Below are 20843 nucleotides of genomic sequence, written 5' to 3'. Positions count from 1 at the left end.
GAGATCAAGACCATCCTGGCTAACATGGTGAAACCCCATCTCAATTAAAAAATACAGAAAACTAGCCGGGTGAGGTGGCGGGCGCCTGTAGTCCTAGCTATTCGGGAGGCTGAGGCGGGAGAATGGCGTAAACCCGGGAGGCGGAGCTTGCAGTGAGCTGAGATCCGACCACTGCACTCCAGCCTGGACGACAGAGTGAGACTCCGTCTCAAAAAAAAAAAAATCTCTTATTATCCATTAAACTTCTCAAAACAAAGTCAACAAAAATTTAAATATGTAAGAATAAAAGCCAAAAACCCCAAAAGCATCTAGCAAAATAACACTTTCAAAAAGATGTCTTAAATACTCAGGTCAAATTTAACCACACATTTTTAAGTGTGTTGCTACACTCACCGAAGCCAAGCATGGCACCTTATCAAGGTTAAAGAACTCATTAAAGTCAAATTCTCCTGGGGACTGCTCAGGCAAGACGGCATCCCTTGGCACTTCCTGATCAGCCGCAGGCTCCTGTGCAAGGATGACCTCCACTTCATCCTCTTCGGCCACTCCTCCATTGCACTCTACTATACCTGAAAGCAAAACCAGGACAAAAAGCATCCGACAAGTAAACTCCAGTGTCCCTCTGTGGTTTCAGCCATCAATATACATGTAGAAGAGCCACAGATGACTTTAAAAGCAGACTTCTTGTGCAGGTACTGTAGTTGCAAGAATAAAACAGTCCCCCTTCTATGGGAGGTAGAAGAGGAAAAAAGCCTTAATAAAGCCAGAACACCAACAGAATGGGGGGAGGATTATGGTTCCCTTCCTCAGAACTTCGTATTTTCTATAGTGGAGGGTTTTTTTTTTTTGAGATGGGGTCTTGCTCTGTTGCACAGGCTGGAGAGTAGTGGCATGATCACAGTTCACTGTAGCCTCTACCTCCTGGGCTCAGGTGATCCTCCTGCTTTAGCCTCCAGAGTAGCTGGGACCACAGGTGCACACCACCATGTCTGGCTAATTTTTTAATTCTTTGTAGAGACTGAGTCTCGCTAAACTGCACAGCCTAGACTTGAACTCCTGACCTAAAGTGATCCTCCTGCCTTGGCCTCCCAAAGTGCTAGGATTATAGTAGTGAGCCACTGTGTCCAGCACCATACCCAGTTCTTTTTTAAAAGGATAGTCTTTGCAAGTCTCTTATTGCTTAAAAATGGAACCAAATTAATTTAGCTCTGCTTTTGCCCATGCACCTGTAGCACCACTTTCAGTCAGGGCTCAGCAACCTAAAGTATTTATGAGAAACTTGGCCTAAGGGTAATTTTCACTTGCCTGCAGTTGGTTGTTGTAGCTCATCTTTCAAGGCGAAATTCAAATGTGACCTTCTCTGGGAAGCCTGCCCCGCCTACCCATTTTTGCCCTACCCAGTAAAATTAATTGCTACCTTCTCTATAATCCTTATGTCATCTCTGAGTACTTATCACACTGTATAACAGTAACTCTCTGTGAGGCTAAACTCTCTGAGGCTAGGTAACCTGGTCTAACCAGCTTTGTCTTACTCTATAGTGCCAAGTATACTCTATAATGTTCAGTTGATTTTAGGATGGGGGGATAAAGTGAAACTGCCAGATGCTAACATTTAAGGCATCTGACATCTTAGTTTTTAATGTTTTTATTTGTTTTAATTTATTTTAAATACATAGCAAGGGCAACCTAGAGACATTCTGTAGTTATCTAATGGGATGAACCAAGACCCCTGGATTCTACTCCAGGCTCTGCCATGAAATCCATCCCTTCTCTCCGGGTCTCAATCTCTCTCTGCATCTGTAAAATAAGGAGGTGCCACTACCAATCTATCTCACTCCTTCTGGCTCCTGCACTTGATACAAGAATGGTTGAAATTCAGATTTCACCTCACTTAAGAAAAACAATTTTTTCTCACCAGAAGCCTGATCTTTATCGTTAAAGAGGTGCTTTATTGGGTGCTGCTTTAATTAAGAATGAGACAAAGACATATCTGAAAGCCAATTTAATTGCTAAGTCTTCCAAGTTAACTATCATTTTCTTACATTATCCTAGGGAAGAATGTGTGATAGCACAAAAATAATGGTAATATGCATTACATTTTCTTTCTTTTTTTTTTTTTTTAAGATGGAGTCTTGCTCATCACCCAGGCTGGAGTGCAGTGGCGCGATCTCGGCTTACTGCAAGACCATCCTGGCTAACACAGTGAAACCCCATCTCTACTAAAAATACAAAAAATTAGCTGGGCGTGGTGGCGCACACCTGTAATCCCAGCCACTCAGGAGGCTGAGGCAGGAGAATCACTTGAACCCAGGAGGCGGAGGTTGCAGTGAGCAGAGATCAGGCCACTGCACTCCAGCCTGGGCAACAGAGTGAGACTCCGTCTCAAAAAAAAAAAAAAAAATAGAGGACAGGCGCGGTGGCTCATGCTTATAATCCCAGCACTTTAGGAGGCCAAGGCAGGCAGATCACAAGGTCAGGAGATTGAGACCATCCTGGCTAACACGGTGAAACCCCATCTCTACTAAAAATACAAAAAAAGCCAGGCGTGGTGGCGGGCGCCTGTAGTCCCAGCTACTTGGGAGGCTGAGGCAGGAGAATGGTGTGAACCCGGGAGGTGGAGCTTGCAGTAAGCAGACATCGTGCCACTGCACTCCAGCCTGGGCGACAGAGCAAGACTCAGTCTCAAAAAAAAAAGCTTTCCCCTTTGGTTGCCTAGTATCTGCCAAAAGGCTTTCAACTAACCCTGAAAGCTTGAAGCAGCTAGAATTTACTAAGTGCCTTCTTGAAGGCTGAGTTCTGATAGGTACATGTGTTCTTCAATGCTAAAAGTAACCCTTAAGTTATGATAGGCATTGTTCTTCGCTTTACAAAGAAACAGGCCCAACTGTCAAAATTTTGTCAAAAATTACCCTTTTCTAAGCAGCAGCCCCAGTACTTTAACCCAGGTTAGTCCCCACCTGGCTCTTCACTGCCTCCTTCCCAAGACCACCAGTCTGGGACTGGCCACCTCAGAGCCAGGTCACTGCCCTAAAAAATGACTGTCTGCAGAACAATGGGCTCCCACTCTGCAGCAGATACTTCACACACATTAGCTCTGGCTCCTTCAATTTACCAAGGGAGATATCTGACCCCATCTTACAGCTGAGGAAACTAAGTTTTTTTTTTGTATTTTTAATGGAGACGGGGTTTCACCATGTTAGCCAGGATGGTCTCGATCTCCTGACCTCAAACAATCCACCCACCTTGGCCTCCCAAAGTGCTGGGATTATAGGCATGAGCCACCATGCTCGGCCTGAAACTAAGTTTGAGAGAAGGCAAATCACAAACAACTGACCTGAGAAGGCCTAATACCATGATGAAGAAGGCAGGCTCTGATGGCCCAAAGCATCTTACTTTACTCTTAACTTCACTACTTATTTCCATGGTGACTACCTTAAGTGTTTTTAAGTTACTTAAGCCCTCTGAGCCTCCATTTGCTCATCTATGAAATGGGCATAAAAAAGTACCTACAAAAGAAAAAAAAAAAAAAAGTACCTACACTGGTCGGGCGCAGTGGCTCACGCCTGTTATCCCAGCACTTTGGGAGGCTGAGGCGGGCAGATCACAAGGTCAGGAGATCGAGACCTTGGTGAAACCTCGTCTCTACTAAAAATACAAAAAATTAGCCAGGTGCGGTGGTGGGCGCCTGTAGTCCCAGCTACTCAGGAGGCTGAGGCAGGAGAATGGCGTGAACCCGTGAGGCGGAGGTTGCAGTGAGCCGAGATGGCACCACTGCACTCCAGCCTGGGGGACAGAGCAAGACTCCATCTCAAACAAACAAAACAACAACAACAACAGAATGTATCTACACTACACAAGGTCATTAAGAGACAAAGGATTACATGGACAAAACACACTCAGCACTGTGTTTAGGACATAATTGCCCAATAAATGAGACCTCTCATTATTTCTACCACATTTCTTATTTCTGGGGAACTCTTTCATGTACACAGTGCTCTTACAGGATAACTTGAGACTTTTCTGTTTAGTGTGGCAGGCAGAACAAGTTAGGTAAATAGTACAATCTACACTTAGTGAATTCTCACTTTAGAAGCAGTTTCAGGGGCCGGGCATGGTGGCTCACGCCTATAATCCCAGCACTTTGGGATGCTGAGGTGAGTGGATCACCTGAGGTGAGGTCAGGAGTTTGAGACCAGCCTGGCCAACACGGTGAAACTCCATGTCTACTAAAAACTGAAAAAATTACTGGGGCGTCATGGCGGGCACCTGTAATCCCAGCTACTTGGGAGGCTGAGGCAGGGGAGAATTGCTTGAATCAAGGAGAAAGTTTCAAGATCAGGATGCATCATGAAAAACTTGCCATTTCCTATACATCTGGTGCCCATTCCTAAGTGTACAATTAGCCAGTGATAATCACATCTCTATTTTATTTATTTTTGAGACAGAGTCTTGCTCTGTCACCCAGGCTGGAGAGCAGTGGCGTGATAGCTCACTGCAACCTCCACCTCCCAGTTTCAAGCAATTCTTGTGCCTCAGTCTCCTGAGTAGCTGGATTACAGGCGCCTGCAACCACACCCCGCTAATTTTTGTATTTTTAGTGGAGACGGGGTTTCACCATGTTGGCCAGGCTGGTCTCAAACTCCTGACCTCAGGTGATCTGCCAGCCTCGGCCAAAGTGTCGGGATTATAGGTGTGAGCCACCACGCCTGGCCTACGTCTCATTTTAAACAGCGAACTTCCCTCCCAAAGTTTGAACTGACCTTCCTTCACAGAGGCTGTCCGTCGCCTTGTTCTTTTTCTCCCTTTGTGATCTTCTTCTAGTATCTTATCATCAAAGCCAGTCAGTTCGATGGTTTCAGACTGACTTGTGGGTCCAGCAGAGAACCACTCTGGTTCTTCTTCTGTATAAGAATCATTTCTTCTACGCTCACCAAAGACACGCTTACTATCTCCAAACTCTCTCTGGAAAAGTACATAAAGCAAGATTAAAAAATTTCTAGTCAAGTTCTTCATTGTAAAGTTCAATAGTGAAAGGAAGATATGATGCTGTATACCTTAGGCCCTTCACCATCCCCAGCCCTTCTTCCCTGACTGGTTTAAGAGCAGGCTGTGTTCATGCCTGTTCTCAAAGTAACCTGGTATAAATGAAGTGAATGCCAAGTCCCCAAGCACATGAACTACCGAAGAATCTAGAAGACAAACCCAAGTGGGGTGTGGTGGCTCACGCCTATAATCCCAGCACTTTGGGAGGCCGAGGCAGGCAGATCATCTAAGGTTGGGAGTTTGAGACCAGCCTGACCAATATGGAGAAACTCCGTCTCTACTAAAAATATAAAAAATTAGCCGGGTGTGGTGGTGCATGCCAGTAATCCCAGCTACTTGGGGGGCTGAGGCAGCAGCGAGCCGAGATCACACCATTGCACTCCAGCCTGGGTAACAAGAGTGAAACTCTGTCTCAATTGGGAAAAAAAAAAAAAAAAAAAAGAACAGACAAACCCTGAAACGCTTGTCCTTGAAGTCCCTCTCTCGGTCTCTGTCTCTCAAGTCTCGCAGGTCCTTATCGCTAAGACGGTGATCCTTCTCAAAAGTCCGGGCAGAGATTATCCTCCCACTGCCAATCCTACGTCCACCAAGCAGACGAAGCCCATCACTATCTTTCTCTAATGGACTTCCTGAGCGCCGGGAGCTAACAGCAGCTGTCACGTGGCAGCCCCCTCCAAAGCTCCGTCTCTGAGGGCTGAGAACAACATCTAAGTCATCTTCTTTCACACGCTCTCGTGGATCTGGAAGGATGTGGGAAAGAGAAAGTTAAACAAACCAACAAGGGTGTTCTCTTTTTTAGATAGTATGTCCACGACTAATGGGAGGAAAGGGATGGTTGGAAGACATCACCACTAAAATTGGGCTATCAACAGATTCAGGGTAACATGTGCATTATGTATTTAAATAAGGCTGAGACATTGGCCTTTCTCTTTGCAGCAATAGAAGTACTTCACAATAAATGATTTTCCATGATTAGTCTCTGCAGTGCCTTTATTTTGACCAAATCCTTATCTAAGAATTATTAGCAAATGTTTTATCAACTAATAAACTACAGTAGGTGTCAGTATTTGAAAAAATAACTGCCTAAAAAGTGTCTCTTCAACAAAATAGTGTTGAACAGTTAGATATTCACAGACAAAGAAATGAACTTAAATCTATATTTGGGGCCGGGCATGGTGGCTCATGCCTATAATCCAGCACTTTGGGAGGTCAAGGCAGAGGGATCACGAGGTCAGGAGTTCAAGACCAGCCTGGCCAAGATGGTGAAACACCATCTCTGCTAAAACTACAAAAATTAGCCAGGTATTGTGGCAGGTGCCTATAATCCCGGCTACTTGGGAGGCTGAGGCAGGAGAATTGCTTGAACCCAGAGGCAGAGGTTACAGTGAGCAGAGGTCACCCTGCTGTACTCTAGCCTGGGCGACAGAGTGAGACTCTGTCCCAAAAAAAAAAAAAAAAAATCTATATTTGGTACCAGATATATACAAAAACTAATTCAAAATGGATCACAGATCTAAATGTAAAACCTAAAACTAAAAATTCCTAGAACAAAATATAGGAGGAAATCCTTGTGGCACTGGGTTAGGCAAAGTTTCCTTAGGCATGACACCAAAAGCATGATCCATTTAAAAAACACTGACAGACTGGGCTTGATCAAAATTTAAAAATTTCTACTCTTTGAAAGACACTGTTTAGAGAATGCAAAGACAAGCCACAGGGACAAAATATTTCAAAGCATTTTTCTGATAAAGGACTTAAATTCAGAACACATAAAACCTCTTAATTAAAAAAACAACCCAGTGGCTCATGCCTATAATCCCAGCACTTTGGGAGGCTGAGGTGGGTGGATCACCTGAGGTTAGGAGTTCGAGACTAGCCTGAACAACATGGTGAAACCCCATCTCTCCTAAAAATACAAAATTAGCCAGGCGTGGTGGCAGGCACCTGTAATCCCAGCTACTTGGGAGGCTGAGGCAGGAGAATCACTTAAACTCGGGAGGTGGAGGTTGCAGTGAGCCGAGATTGCGCCACTGCACTGTAGCCTGGGTACCAAGAGCCAGACTACATCTCAAAAAATAAAAGAAAAAAAACCCCAACCCAATTAAAAAATAGACAAATGGTTTGAACAGACCCTTCACCAAAGAGGTTATGTGGAAGGCAAATAAGCATATGAAAAGATATTCAACATAATTAGTCATTAGGGAAATGCAAATTAAACCATGTGATACCACTACACGCCTATTAGAATGGCTAAAATTTAAAAGACTGACCATTCCAAGTGCTGACGAGGATGTGGAGCAAGTGGAACTCTCATACACCACTGGTGGAAACGTAAAATGGTACCACTACTTTGGAAAACAGTTTGGCAATTTCCCAGAAGGTTAAACATACATCTACTACACAACCCAACCATTTTAATCCTAGTTTTTTACCCAAGAGAAAAGAAAGCATATGTCCAGAGACTTATACATGAATGTTCATTGCAGCTTTGGTTGTAACAGTCAAAAACTGGAAACAACCCAAATGTACATCAACAGATAAACAGACCAACTGCTAAATCCATACAATGGAATACAATTAAGCAATGAAAATAAACTAGACACTCAACAACATGGATGAATCTTAATTATTCTTAGTGAAAAAAGCTACACAAGGAGTACATACTATAGTAACTACATTTATATAAAATTCTAGGAAATGTAAACTTATCTACAGGAACAAAGCAGACATAGAAAGCAGATCAGGCTGGGCACCATGGCTCACGCCTGTAATCCCAACACTTTGGGAGGTCAAGACAAGTGGATCACCTGAGGTTGGGAGTTCGACACCAGCCTGGCCAACAAGGTGAAACTTTGTCTCTACTAAAAATACAAAAATTGGCCAGGCACGGTGGCTCAAGCCTGTAATCCCAGCACTTTGGGAGGCCGAGACGGGTGGATCACGAGGTCAGGAGATCGAGACCATCCTGGCTAACACGGTGAAACCCCGTCTCTACTAAAAAATACAAAAAACTAGCCAGGCGAGGTGGCGGGCGCCTGTAGTCCCAGCTACTCGGGAGGCTGAGGCAGGAGAATGGAGTGAACCTGGGAGGCGGAGCTTGCAGTGAGCTGAGATCTGGCCACTGCACTCCAGCCCGGGCGACAGAGTGAGACTCCGTCTCAAAAAAAAAAAAAAAAAATTGGGGCCAGGCACAGTGACTCATGCCTGTGATCCTAGCACCTTGGGAGGCCAAGGTGGGTGGATCACTTGAGGTCAGGAGTTCAAGACCAGGCTGGCCAACATGGTGAAATCCTGTCTCTACTAAAAATACAAAAATTAGCCGGGCATAGTGGCGCATGCCTATAATACCAGCTACTTGGGAGGCTGAGGCTCGAGAATCACTTGAACCCTGGAGGCAGAGGTTGCAGTGAGCCGAGATTGCTCCACTGCACTCCAGCCTGGGTGACAACAAGACTCCATCCCAGTGGGGGCGGGTGGAGTGGGCTGGGCCTGGTGGAACGTGCATGTGTAATCCCATCTACTCAGGAAGCTGAGGCAAGACAATCACTTTAACCTGGGAGGCAGAGGTTGCAGTAAGCAGAGATCACACCACTGTACTCCAGCCTGGGCCACAGCGGGAGGCTCTCTCTCAAAAAAAAAAAAAGAAAGTTTACAGCGCTTGCTTGGGAAGGGGGAAGTGTTGGGGGCGGGTGCGCGGCTAAACGGAGGACACATAGGAATACTAGGGAACGTTTGGGGGTGATAAAAATGCTTATGTTGATCTTGGTAATGGTTTCACAGATAGATACACATGTCAAGACATCAAATGGTATATTTTTTGTGCAGGCTATCTGTAAATTCTATCTCAATAAATTTATTGGTGTAGGAAGAACAAACAAGTCACCACACAAAAAATGTCTTCCTAGAAAAACCAGGAAACTGAAGATTAGTCCAAGTGAGAAAAATCTGCTTTAATTCTGTTATCACGAACAGCTCCTAGAATGTTCTGTTGCATGCTTTACAGAATTTCTGTGCACAGTCTCAGTTTTTTCCAAACACAGGATACAATATGGACAGTTTTCTATGAGTCAGTACGTCATGAACATTATTTGCCAATAAACACATCTACAACATGGTTTTACAGGACAATGCGATGTAATATTCCTATATATGGATATACTGAAGTTTACATGACCCATTTCTACTGTTGGATACTTAGGTTCCCTCTCAGTTTTCATCACTATAATAAAGTCTCTGCATATCTTTAATGATTCTGCTAGAATAAATTATTTGAGAGACATTACTGTGCTGAGTGGACTGACAGACTGTGTAGAAGGGTCTTATAGCTTAAACTAGAGCTGGACTATCTTTTTCATTTAGTTCCAAGTTTTTATGATGGGTCGTCCTCTTATCTCAAAAAGATTTCTTGCAACAACTTCCTTGACTGCTTTTATATTACCTGGTCTCCATTTCACCCTTAAACAATGTTTCTAGTTTGAAGGGGTAAACTTTAAACTAGAAAAGTTGGAAGATCAGACTTAACTTCAGTCTCAAACCATATCGAAGCCTTGTATTCAGATCACAGTCCATTATGAATTAAGAATTGCCAGAACTAAGGCCGGGCGCGGTGGCTCAAGCCTGTAATCCCAGCACTTTGGGAGGCCGAGATGGGTGGATCACGAGGTCAGGAGATCGAGACCATCCTGGCTAACATGGTGAAACCCCGTCTCTACTAAAAAATACAAAAAACTAGCCGGGCAAGGTGGCGGGCGCCTGTAGTCCCAGCTACTCGGGAGGCCGAGGCAGGAGAATGGCGTGAACCCGGGAGGCGGAGCTTGCAGTGAGCTGAGATCCCGCCACTGCACTCCAGCCTAGGTGACAGAGCGAGACTCCGTCTCAAAAAGAATTGCCAGAACTAGGCCCAGCGCGGTGGCTCATGCCTGTAATCCCAGTACTTTGGGAGGCCAAGGCAGGGGGATCACGAGGTTAGGAGTTCAAGACCAGCCTGGCCATGATGGTGAAACCCCATCTCTACTAAAATACAAAAATTAGCCGGGCATGGTGGCAGGCACCTGTAATCCCAGCTACTTGGGTGGCTGAGGCAGAGAACTGCTTGAACCCAGGAGGCAGAGGTTGCAGCCTGGGTGACAGAGCAAGACTCCATCTCAAAAAAAAAAAAATAAAAAGAATTGCCAGAACTAATTCATACCCGAGGACTGGTCTCACGTATGAGACAAAGCATAATGAGATTTCCAGCACAGCTTTATGCTACCCACCACATCTAACTCAGTTATCCATGCCAATGAAAGATAATCAGTACTTTTAATTCAGAAGCACACAGCCTAACAGTCTTCTCTATAAGAAAACAGCTATATAATAGCTGTGACAACGTAGACTATGACTTTACCCTGCTGATTAGGAAAAATCCAACTGATAAATCAGTTTCCTGATAATGACATTTCCCCTCAAAGCATAAAATTCTCAGAGCTGAGAATGAAACCAGCAGCCAAAAAGCATGTCCCCAAAATCACTAACCCCACTTCTGAGTGACTGTGTGCTCACCTACTATCCTGCGCACCAGGGAAGGCCGGTCTGTATCCAGCTCTTTCTTCAGACTTTCCACGGGTGAGCTTCGCCCTGAAGCTGGGTAGAGAGAGGCATGCCACTTCTCAGGGTCCCAGACGCCATCACTACAGGTCAGAAAATACAAATGTTAGCACGTGCGCCCATGAACCATATAGGCAGTCTGATTTCTAAACCTCCTCAGCTATTAAGTTATGGAAATCCATTTCTCTTTTTTTGAGACAGGGTCTCGCTCTGTCACCCAGGATAGAGTGCAGTGGCATGACACTGCACCCTCTGCCTTCCAGGTTCAAGTGATTCTTCTGCCTCAGCCTCACCAGTAGCTGGAATTACAAGTGCCCACCACCACGTCTTACTAATTTTTGTATTTTTGGTAGAGACGGGGTTTCACCAGTTGGCCAGGCCAGGTCTCTAACTCTTAACCTCGAGTAATCTGCCTGTCTTGGCTCCCAAAGTGCTGGAATTACAGATGTGAGCCACTACGCCCATCCGGAAACCCATTTCCAATATAAAGCTTCATGAATGCCTGCAGAATTGTTACCTCTTTTAATACGAAAACCAAAACATCTATTAATTCAGTAATGCTTTGTTGTTGATCACACAACACCAGTAACGAATGGTCTGTACACAATTGAAACATTCAGACCGTATACCTTGGAGTGCACATGGATTACAATAACTATGCCTGTACTATACAAAGAAGATGTTCCATAAATATTAACTGTTGTTTACTGAAGATTAACACAAAGGAGAAAAAAAAAATCCCTTAACTCTCTCACCAGTAGTAGTACCTGGATCATTTGATGTGTATTTTTCCAGAATTTCTATGCACAGTCTTAGTTTTTCCATAAGCAGGGCAGACAGCTCTTACGACCTAAAATGTGTAGTTTAGGTTTTATTTTGTTATTCTCTCTGTAATGAGGGGGTGGTGCGTAGTACAGTGCACAGAGCAGAAACTTTGGAGCCCAAAAATCTGGACCCTAATTCTAGTTTTGCCACCACTACTGGGAACACCCTGGACAAGTTACTGAGCTGCATCTTCTGCAGAAAGAACTTCCCAACCGCCAGATTAGACCAGGTCATGCTATACACTAGCAATGTACTCCACACTTGTCCTTTGCAGCCTGTGATGTTTGCAATGATAAATTTTTATAAGTATTTGATTGTGTCCTTCCATAGACCAATGCTACAAGAAGCCATGGAATATTTTGTAGAACCTGGCACAGTATTTATCACATAGCAGGTACCAATGAACATTTCTTGAATAAGTGAGTTAACTTTTCAGTCTCCAACTCCTCACAATAAAATATATACTACCTGCCTTCTAGGGTAGTGGTGAGGATTATCTAGCATTTAAGAGCCCAACAGGACGGGCGCGGTGGCTCAAGCCTGTAATCCCAGCACTTTGGGAGGCCAAGGCGGGCGGATCACAAGGTCAGGAGATCGAGACCATCCTGGCTAACACAGTGAAACCCCGTCTCTACTAAAAAATACAAAAAACTAGCCGGGCGAGGTGGCAGGCGCCTGTAGTCCCAGCTACTTGGGAGGCTGAGGCAGGAGAATGGCGTGAACCCGGGAGGCGGAGCTTGCAGTGAGCTGAGATCTGGCCAGTGCACTCCAGCTTCGGTGACAGAGCGAGACTCCGTCTCAAAAAAAAAAAAAAAAAAAAGAGCTCAACAAATTTTAGTTCTCAGAGAGGTGAAACAAAATGAGAAGCTCTCTCCTCTTTCTTATTTTTATCACCAGGCACAGTCTCTGCTTCAGAAATAAAAGCTGTTTGTCTGCCCAGGATAACTTTGTTTTTATTTTTTTCAGACAGGGTCTCAGAGTTCTGTCACCCAGGCTGAAATGCAGTAAGTGGCATGATTATACCTCACTGCAGCCTGAAACTTCTGGGCTCAAGTGATCCTCCCACCTCAGCCTCCTGAGTAGTTATGACTACAGGCACGTGCCACCATGCCCGGATAATTTTTTAAAATACATTTTGTAGGCCAGACGCAGTGGCTCATGCCTGCTAATCCCAACACTTTGGGAGGCCGAGGTGGGTGGATCACCTGAGGTCAGCAGGTCAAGACCAGCTTGGCCAAAATGGTGAAATCTCGTCTCTACTAAAAATACAAAAATTAGCTAGGTGTGGTGGTGGGTGCCTGTAATCCCAACTACTCAGGATAATCGCTTGAACCTGGAAGGCGGAGGCTGTGGTGAGCCAAGATTGTGCCATTGCACTCCAGCCTGGGCAACAAGAGCGAAACTCTGTCTCAAAAAAAAAAAAAAAAAGAAAGAAAGAAAAATGCTAACTAATTGGAATAGCCATTATTCAAGTATCACCTTCATCAGGGAATGTGGTTGAGGCATCAGTGCTTTTTTTTTTCTTTGAGATGGTGTCTTGCTCTGTCACCCAGGCTGGAGTGCAATGGCACAATCTTGGCTCACTGCAAGCTCTGCCTCCCGGGTTCATGCCATTCTCCTGCCTCAGCCTCCCGAGTAGCTGGGACTACAGGCACATGCCACCACACCCAGCTTATTTTTGTATTTTTAGTAGAGACGGGGTTTCGTCATGTTGGCCAGGCTGGTCTCAAACCCCTAACCTTGTGATCTGCCTGCCTTGGCCGCCCAAAATGCTGGGATTATAGGTGTAAGCCACTGCACCTGGCCCATCATTTCTTAAATATCAAGGTAGATGGTTTATATTAGCCTACATTTTTTTTTAACATATAAAGCATCATATTAATGTTCAATTTCCTGGTTAAATAGGACTTTTTTTTTTTTTTTGAGATAGGATCTCTGTTGCTCAGGCTGGAGTGTAGTGATGCAATCATAATTCACTGCATCCTCAAGTTCCTGGGCTCAAGCAAACCTCCTGCTTTGGCCTCCTGAGTAGCTGGGACTATAGGCACTATAGTATTATAGGTACTATAAATACAAAAACATTAGCTGGGTGTGATGGCAGGTGCCTGTAATGCCAGCTACTCAGGAGGCTGAGGCAGAAGAATTGCTTGAACCTGGGAGGTGGAGGTTGCAGTGAGCCCAGTGCACTCCAGCCTGAGCAAAAAAAGTGAGACTCTGTCTCAAAAAAAAGAAAAAAAAAGAAATGACTAAGGTGGCCATAAGTAGTACAATATAGGATTATTGTAGGAGATTTTCAGACCATTTTTAGCTATAGTCTTCCCAAACCAAAGCCACCTTCTTCTGAAGGAAACTAAGATGCAATAAAGCTAATCTGAATGGCTGAATAGTTTTTTGTGGGAATGCAAAAAAAGAACTAAGAGCCCCCTGAGCAGCATACCTAAGGCAGGTACCCTCAAAGTACAGTGCAAAAAACCACTGGTAGAGAGAGAAGACCCTGGTGAGGACTCCTGGTTGTTCAAGTCTTTTTTTTTTTTTAAGACGGAGTCTCGCTCTGTTGCCCAGGCTGGAGTGCAGTGGTGCGATCTCAGCTCACTGTAAGCTCCGCCTCCCAGATTCATGCCATTCTCCTGCCTCAGCCTCCCAAGTATCTGGGACTACAGGCATCTGACACCACGCCCGGCTAATTTTTTGTATTTTTAGTAAACAGGGTTTCACCGTGTTAGCCAGGATGGTCTTGATCTCCTGACCTTGTGATCTGCCCACCTCGGCCTCCCAAAGTGCTGGGATTACAGGCGTGAGCCACCGTGCCTGGTTGGGTTCAAGTCTTAATTCTGCTTTCTGACTATGTGACTCTGACCAGATCTTTTTTTTTTTTTGAGATGGAGTCTCGCTCTGTCGCCTGGGCTGGAGTGCAGTGGCCGGATCTCAGCTCACTGCAAGCTCCGCCTCCTGGGTTTACGCCATTCTCCTGCCTCAGCCTCCCGAGTAGCTGGGACTACAGGTGCCAGCCACCTCGCCCGGCTAGCTTTTTTGTATTTTTTGGTAGAGACGGGGTTTCACCGTGTTAGCCAGGATGGTCTCAATCTCCTGACCTCGTGATCCGCCCGTCTCGGCCTCCCAAAGTGCTGGGATTACAGGCTTGAGCCACCGTGCCCAGCCAGATCATTTTTTAATTTTAGTTTCATTCCTAGGTCGTTGAAACCCACCTTATTACCTCTTGAAATTCCTCTTTCATAATTCTACCAGAAAACTTCAAAACAATACAATTCTTAATTTACCAAGTTTGGTATAACAAAAAGTTATTGACTAGAAGTAGTTAAGGACTAGAACGACACACATACCTGTCATATTTTTCAGAAAGGCACGAAGGCCTCTGTTTGGAATGGGGGAGTTCTTTTATATCCAAGAGTTCTTCCTAAAAAGAGAAATCAAATAGTCATTTTGAATTACATTTCTTAGGCCACACACTTTAAACTTCTTTCTGTTCTGAATAATTCTAAGTGTCCATCTTAAACACTTCACACAATTCTTATTTATGTCTTGCCTTATTTCAGAAAGGACTGGAGTACATCAAGGTTCTTACAAGCTCAAGCAGAATAATCTAGTAACTTAAAAGTGATCACTTTCTGGCTAAAACATTCTCTCATAATTCCTATTCAATAACATTGTTATAGTCCATAACAATGAATGCTCAGCAAGGCAAGGAAACTTTAGTCTTAGATAAAACCTCTGCCTAATCTTACCAATTTTCAATGCATTAGATGCCAATTTACAAGGGGATAATTTTTTTTTTTTTTTGAGATGGAGTCTCACTCTGTAGCCCAGGATGAAGTGCAGTGGCACAATCTTGGCCCACTGCAACCTCTGCCTCCTGGGTTCAAGCAATTCTCTTGCCTCAGCCTCCCAAGTGGCTGGGATTACAGGCACCTTCCACCATGCCCGGCTAATTTTTGTGTTTTTAGTAGAGACAGGGTTTCACCATGTTGGCCAAGCTGGTCTCAAACCCCTGACCTCAGGTGATCTGCCCGCCTCGGCCTCCCAAAGTGCTGGGATTACAGGTGTGAGCCACTGGGCCCAGCAGGCGATAGTTTTTTGTTTTTTGTTTTTGTTTTTTGAGGCGGAGTCTCGCTCTGTCGCCCGGACTGGAGTGCAGTGGCCGGATCTCAGCTCACTGCAAGCTCTGCCTCCCGGGTTTACGCCATTCTCCTGACTCAGCCTCCCGAGTAGCTGGGACTATAGGTGCCCGCCACCTCGCCCAGCTAGTTTTTGTATTTTTAGTAGAGATGGGGTTTCACCATGTTGGCCAGGATGGTCTCGATCTCCTGACCTCGTGATCCGCCCGTCTCGGCCTCCCAAAGTGCTGGGATTACAGGCTTGAGCCACCGTGCCCGGCCGATAGTTTTTTTTTAAATGTAATGTTGCAAGACCAAAAAAACACAAAAAACATCCATATACTATGTACCTGGATTTACCTATTAACATTTCTCCCTATTTATCATTTACTTTTTTTTTTTGCAGAATTTTAAAAAATTGATACAGATCTTTGTATACATTTATGGGGTACATGTGATAATGCTGTTACATGTATAAACTGTGTAATGATCTAGTCAGGATATCTGGGGTGTCCATTACCTCAAGTATTTATCCTTCCTATGTTTTGGAGACATTTAAAGTCCTCTCTTCTAGCTATTTTGAAATATACAATACACTTGTTAACCACAGCCACTCTCTTCTGCTATCAAACATTAGAACTTATTCCTTCTTCAACTGCATGTTTGTACCCATATAATCAACCTCTTTGTATTCTGCCATCCCACCCACACACCTTTCCCAGACTCTGGTATTTATCATTCTATTTTCTACTTCCATGAAGCCAAGTTTTTTGGCTTCCCCATATGGGTTTTTTTTTTCTTTTTTTTTTTACTAACTTGAGAGTAAATTGCCTAAGTCATGATACCTTACTCCTAAATACTTCAGTGCCTATTTCCTAAGAATGAAGATATTCTTTTACAGCCTGTTATCCAGCTCCATGAGAGAATTTGGCTCTACAGAAAATGACCTGAGTGACTATTTTCCCATTCTCTCAAGGATGTATTTAGCCGGTATCCGATGCACAGGAGAGAGGCTAATCCCTCACATATAACAGATGCTTCAGGGCATAAGGATTTACTTCTGGAGACTCAAGTTGAGAAGAACTGCCAGTTTTTTTTTTATAACTAGTTATCGATAATACTTTTTTCTTTCTTTTCTTTTCTTTTTCTTTTTTTTTGAGACAAAGTCTTGCTCTGTCGCCCAGGCTGGAGTGCAGTGGCCAGATCTCAGCTCACTGCAAGCTCCGCCTCCCGGGTTTACACCATTCTCCTGACTCAGCCTCCCGAGTAGCTGGGACTACAGGCACCCGCCACCACGCCCGGCTAGTTTTTTGTATTTTTTAGTAGAGACGGGGTTTCGCCCTACTCTACTAGGGTGTTAGCCAGGATGGTCTCAATCTCCTGACCTCGCGATCCACCCGTCTCGGCCTCCCTAAGTGCTGGGATCACAGGCTTGAGCCACCACGCCCGGCCGATAATACTTTTTTCTAATCTACTTTCCCAATTCCAGTTTTGTAAACTGACCCAATAATGTCCTTTATATTGATCTTCCCCCTCCAACACAGGATGCAGTCTAGAATCAGATATTTGATTGTTGTATCTCTTTGGTCTCCCTTAATCTAGAACATTTCTACAACTTTTGTCTCTTATATTGACATTTCTAGAGAATATAGTCCCTTTCTGTGAAAGAACATTATTCATTTTGAGTTGGTCTGACGTTTTCTCATGATTGGACTGAGACTAAATATCCATGGGGCAGAATACTAACTGAAGAGGTGTTGTGCCCTTCTCAGACCATCACTTCTGGATGCCCATGATGTTCATCTGTCCTCCTGTGGTGCTAATTTTGATCATTTGGTCAAGGTTTTCCTTAGTTTCTCTACTATTTAGTTACTACTTTCCCATTTGCATTTAGCATGCAATCTGTGGGGAGACACTTTAAAATCATCCAAATATCTTGGTCTCCAGTTTTCCCCTAAAGTTTGGTCTTGAACAAACCACTCTTCATTTTGCCACTCTAGCCCTCTCTCCATACTTACCAGCCAGCACTTGGCATCATACTGTAAAGGCAAGTCCTCCTTTCCCCCGTTTATATACCTATGTATCATTGGTATGGACTCATAGACTCCTAGTTTTGTTTTGTTTTGTTTTTTTGAGACTGAGTCTTGCTCTGTCGCCCAGGCTGGAGTGCACTGGCGCGATCTTGGCTCACTGCAACCCTCGCCTCTTGGGTTGAAGCAGTTCTTCCACCTCAGCCTCCTGAGTAGCTAAGACTACAGACATTCGCCACCATGCCTGGCTAATGTTTTTTGTATTTTTAGTAGAGACGGAGTTTCACCACGTTGGCCAGACTGCTCTGGAACTCCTGACCTCAAGTGATCTGCCTGTCTCGGCCTCCCAGAGTGTTGGGATTATAGGCGTGAGCCACGGTGCCCAGCCGACTCCTGGTTTTTCTGTTGGTCTATAACTCATTAATGTCCTGAATTATGTGGTGCTCAAACTGTCCCAGATTTTGCCAGTGGGTGCCTTTTCAAACTGGCCCATGTGTCTTTTTCAACATGCCATCTTTTTTTTTTAAAGACTGCCATACATTCTGGCTTATCTTGTATTCATCCTGTTCCAGCCCTGGAATCAGCTATTTCTGAGAAATCCTGGTTTCTTTAAGTGGGGAACTGCATAAAACACCAAGGTCTTGGAACTGGGTATCCTCATTTACTTGAAGGCCCTTTCAGTAGAGCTAGGAAATATACGCACTTACGTATACACACACATATATACACACATGCACACTAACACACATCTCTACCCATATATACACACACACGCACACTAACACACATATCTACCCATATATACACATGCCCACTAACACACATATATACCCATATATACAGCAAACTACTGCCTCCTTTTGGCATACTTTGAAATATTTTTTATAATAAAGTTTAAAAAAAAAAGCAATTCCAAAACTTTCAGCACCAGTAAAATGCTGCAACTGCCTTGTAAAAAAGCACATACCACTATGCCATGACTTTGACAACACTCCCATCCCAGGCCTTGCAATAGGAGAATGTGCACTGCTTCTCAGATCACTGATTCCACATCTTGGGGTGAGGATGGAGGGACAGATTTGCTCACTCAGCCCACAAGAATCACTAGGTATAGCATACCATGAATTCTCTCAGTGTTTACAGAAAACTGAAGCATCTAAATGTTTTCTTCAGGACAAGAAAATGCCTTAGGACTAGATGATATTTTAGTTTTAAGACCAGGATATCAATCAGCAGGCATTTGCATTTATTTAGGATTTATTTATGAATTACCTGTCTTGTAAGTGGATAGAAATATGAATAAAACTTTGGAAGACTGAGATAGAATTCCAAATATAAGGAAATATCTACAGGCTGTTCAAAATTCTGAAAAAAATTGTCGAAGAACTGACATACAACCTATAAATCACCAGTAAAGACAGGAGTCAGCTGGGTGCAGTGGCTCATACCTATACTCCCAGAACTTTGGGAGGCTGAAGTGGGAGGATTGCTTGAGTCCAAAAGTTCAAGATCAGCCTGGGCAATATAAGGAGACCCCATCTCTACAAAACAAATTTTAAAATTCATTGAGTGGGCCGGGTGCGGTGGCTCACACCTGTAATCCCAGCACTATAGGAAGCTGAGGCAGGTGGACCACTTGAGGCTAGCAGTTTGAAACCAGCCTGGCCAACACGGTGAAACCCCATCTCTACTAAAAATATAAAACTTAGCTGAGTGTGGTAGCGGTTGCCTGTAATCCCAGCCACTTTCAGGGAGGCTGAGGTTGCAGTGAGCTGAGATCACACCACTGCACTCCAGCCTGGGTGACAGAGCAAGACTCCGTCTCCAAAAAAAAAAAAAAAAAATTCATCAAGTGTGGTCCCTGCTACTCAGGAGGCTGAGGTGGGAGGGTCACTTGAGCAGTGGTGATCCACCACTGCTCTCCATCCTGGGTGAGAGCGACCCTGTCTCAGAAAAAGAACAGAACAAAAAACACTATGGGAGAGTCCAAAGACATCTGCAGGGCAAACATGGTGTCAGATCTGTGGGGTTAGCAAAACATTGGGACTGGGGTGAGGGCTGCAGGGAGGATGGAGCAATAGTAGTTATGAAGGTATCAGATATTACTAGAATACAGAAATCCTAAGGACAAAAGGGCTTAAAATTTTTCTAGTAAAAACAGGGAGGACCTTGCAATATAGTAAATACTTATACATAATGCTACAGGAAAAACCACTGCAAAGCAATTTTTTACTCTTAGAAGTAACTAAAGATTATCACATATTCCCTTACTACCCCATGCAGATCCTAAACTAAGAACCCTAACATGCTTGTATTAAATCAAAGACAATCTTTCACACTTAAATGTGTAAATTCTTAATGTACAGAGTTTTTTTTTTTTTTTTTTTTTGAGACGGAGTCTTGCTCTGTCGCCCGGGCTGGAGTGCTGTGGCCAGATCTCAGCTCACTGCAAGCTCCGCCTCCCGGGTTTACGCCATTCTCCTGCCTCAGCCTCCCGAGTAGCTGGGACTACAGGCGCCCGCCACCTCGCCCAGCTAGTTTTTTGTATTTTTAGTAGAGACGGGGTTTCACCGTGTTAGCCAGGATGGTCTTGATCTCCTGACCTCGTGATCCGCCCGTCTCGGCCTCCCAAAGTGCTGGGATTACAGGCTTGAGCCACCGCGCCCGGCCAATGTACAGAGTTTCTAAGTGGTGTTTTGTTTGAAACTTTTACCTCCAAAGGTAACAGGGATCCCAGTAGGTGTTCTCAATTACTACTACAGTTGTTTGCTGAACTCTATAATGATTTTACTTATTTATTTAGGAGTCACCTGGGAAAGGTTAACACTTTAACACAACCACAAAACATCCAGAGAAGCCTAATTTTGGTCCTATTGACAGGAAATCAAAAAATCCTTTAACAGAAGTAACAGTCTTTCTTTTTTTTTTTTTTGAGACGGAGTCTGGCTCTGCCGCCCCGGCTGGAGTGCGGTGGCCAGATCTCAGTTCACTGCAAGCTCCGCCTCCCGGGTTTACGCCATTCTCCTGCCTCAGCCTCCCGAGTAGCTGGGACTACAGGCGCCCGCCACGTCGCCCAGCTAATTTTTTGCATTTTTAGTAGAGATGGGGTTTCACCGTGTTAGCCAGGTGGGTCTCGATCTCCTGACCTCGTGATCCGCCCATCTTGGCCTCCCAAAGTGCTGGGATTACAGGCTTGAGACACCATGCCTGGCCGTAACAGTCTTTTTTTTTTTTTTTTTTTTTTTTG

General features: G+C 44.4%; 1 protein-coding gene across 9 annotated transcripts in view; it reads right to left on the bottom strand.

Moving 5' to 3' along the window:
• EIF4ENIF1 (eukaryotic translation initiation factor 4E nuclear import factor 1) overlaps window positions 1–20843 on the bottom strand; it is a 59653-nt gene that overhangs the window by 24333 nt on the left and 14477 nt on the right. For all 9 annotated transcript variants that reach the window (XM_023185428.1, XM_023185429.1, XM_023185430.1 and 6 more), the window contains exons 3-7: window positions 14796–14869; window positions 10585–10712; window positions 5497–5783; window positions 4761–4962; window positions 394–569 (exon numbers count right to left, since the gene is read on the bottom strand). In XM_023185428.1, coding sequence (XP_023041196.1) covers window positions 394–569; window positions 4761–4962; window positions 5497–5783; window positions 10585–10712; window positions 14796–14869 — 867 coding nt within the window. The remainder of the gene's footprint in view (window positions 1–393; window positions 570–4760; window positions 4963–5496; window positions 5784–10584; window positions 10713–14795; window positions 14870–20843) is intronic.

This window comes from Piliocolobus tephrosceles, chromosome 19 (assembly GCF_002776525.5).
Source record: "Piliocolobus tephrosceles isolate RC106 chromosome 19, ASM277652v3, whole genome shotgun sequence".
NCBI classification, from domain to species: Eukaryota; Metazoa; Chordata; class Mammalia; order Primates; family Cercopithecidae; genus Piliocolobus; species Piliocolobus tephrosceles.
This window is presented reverse-complemented; position numbering and strand designations above follow the sequence as displayed.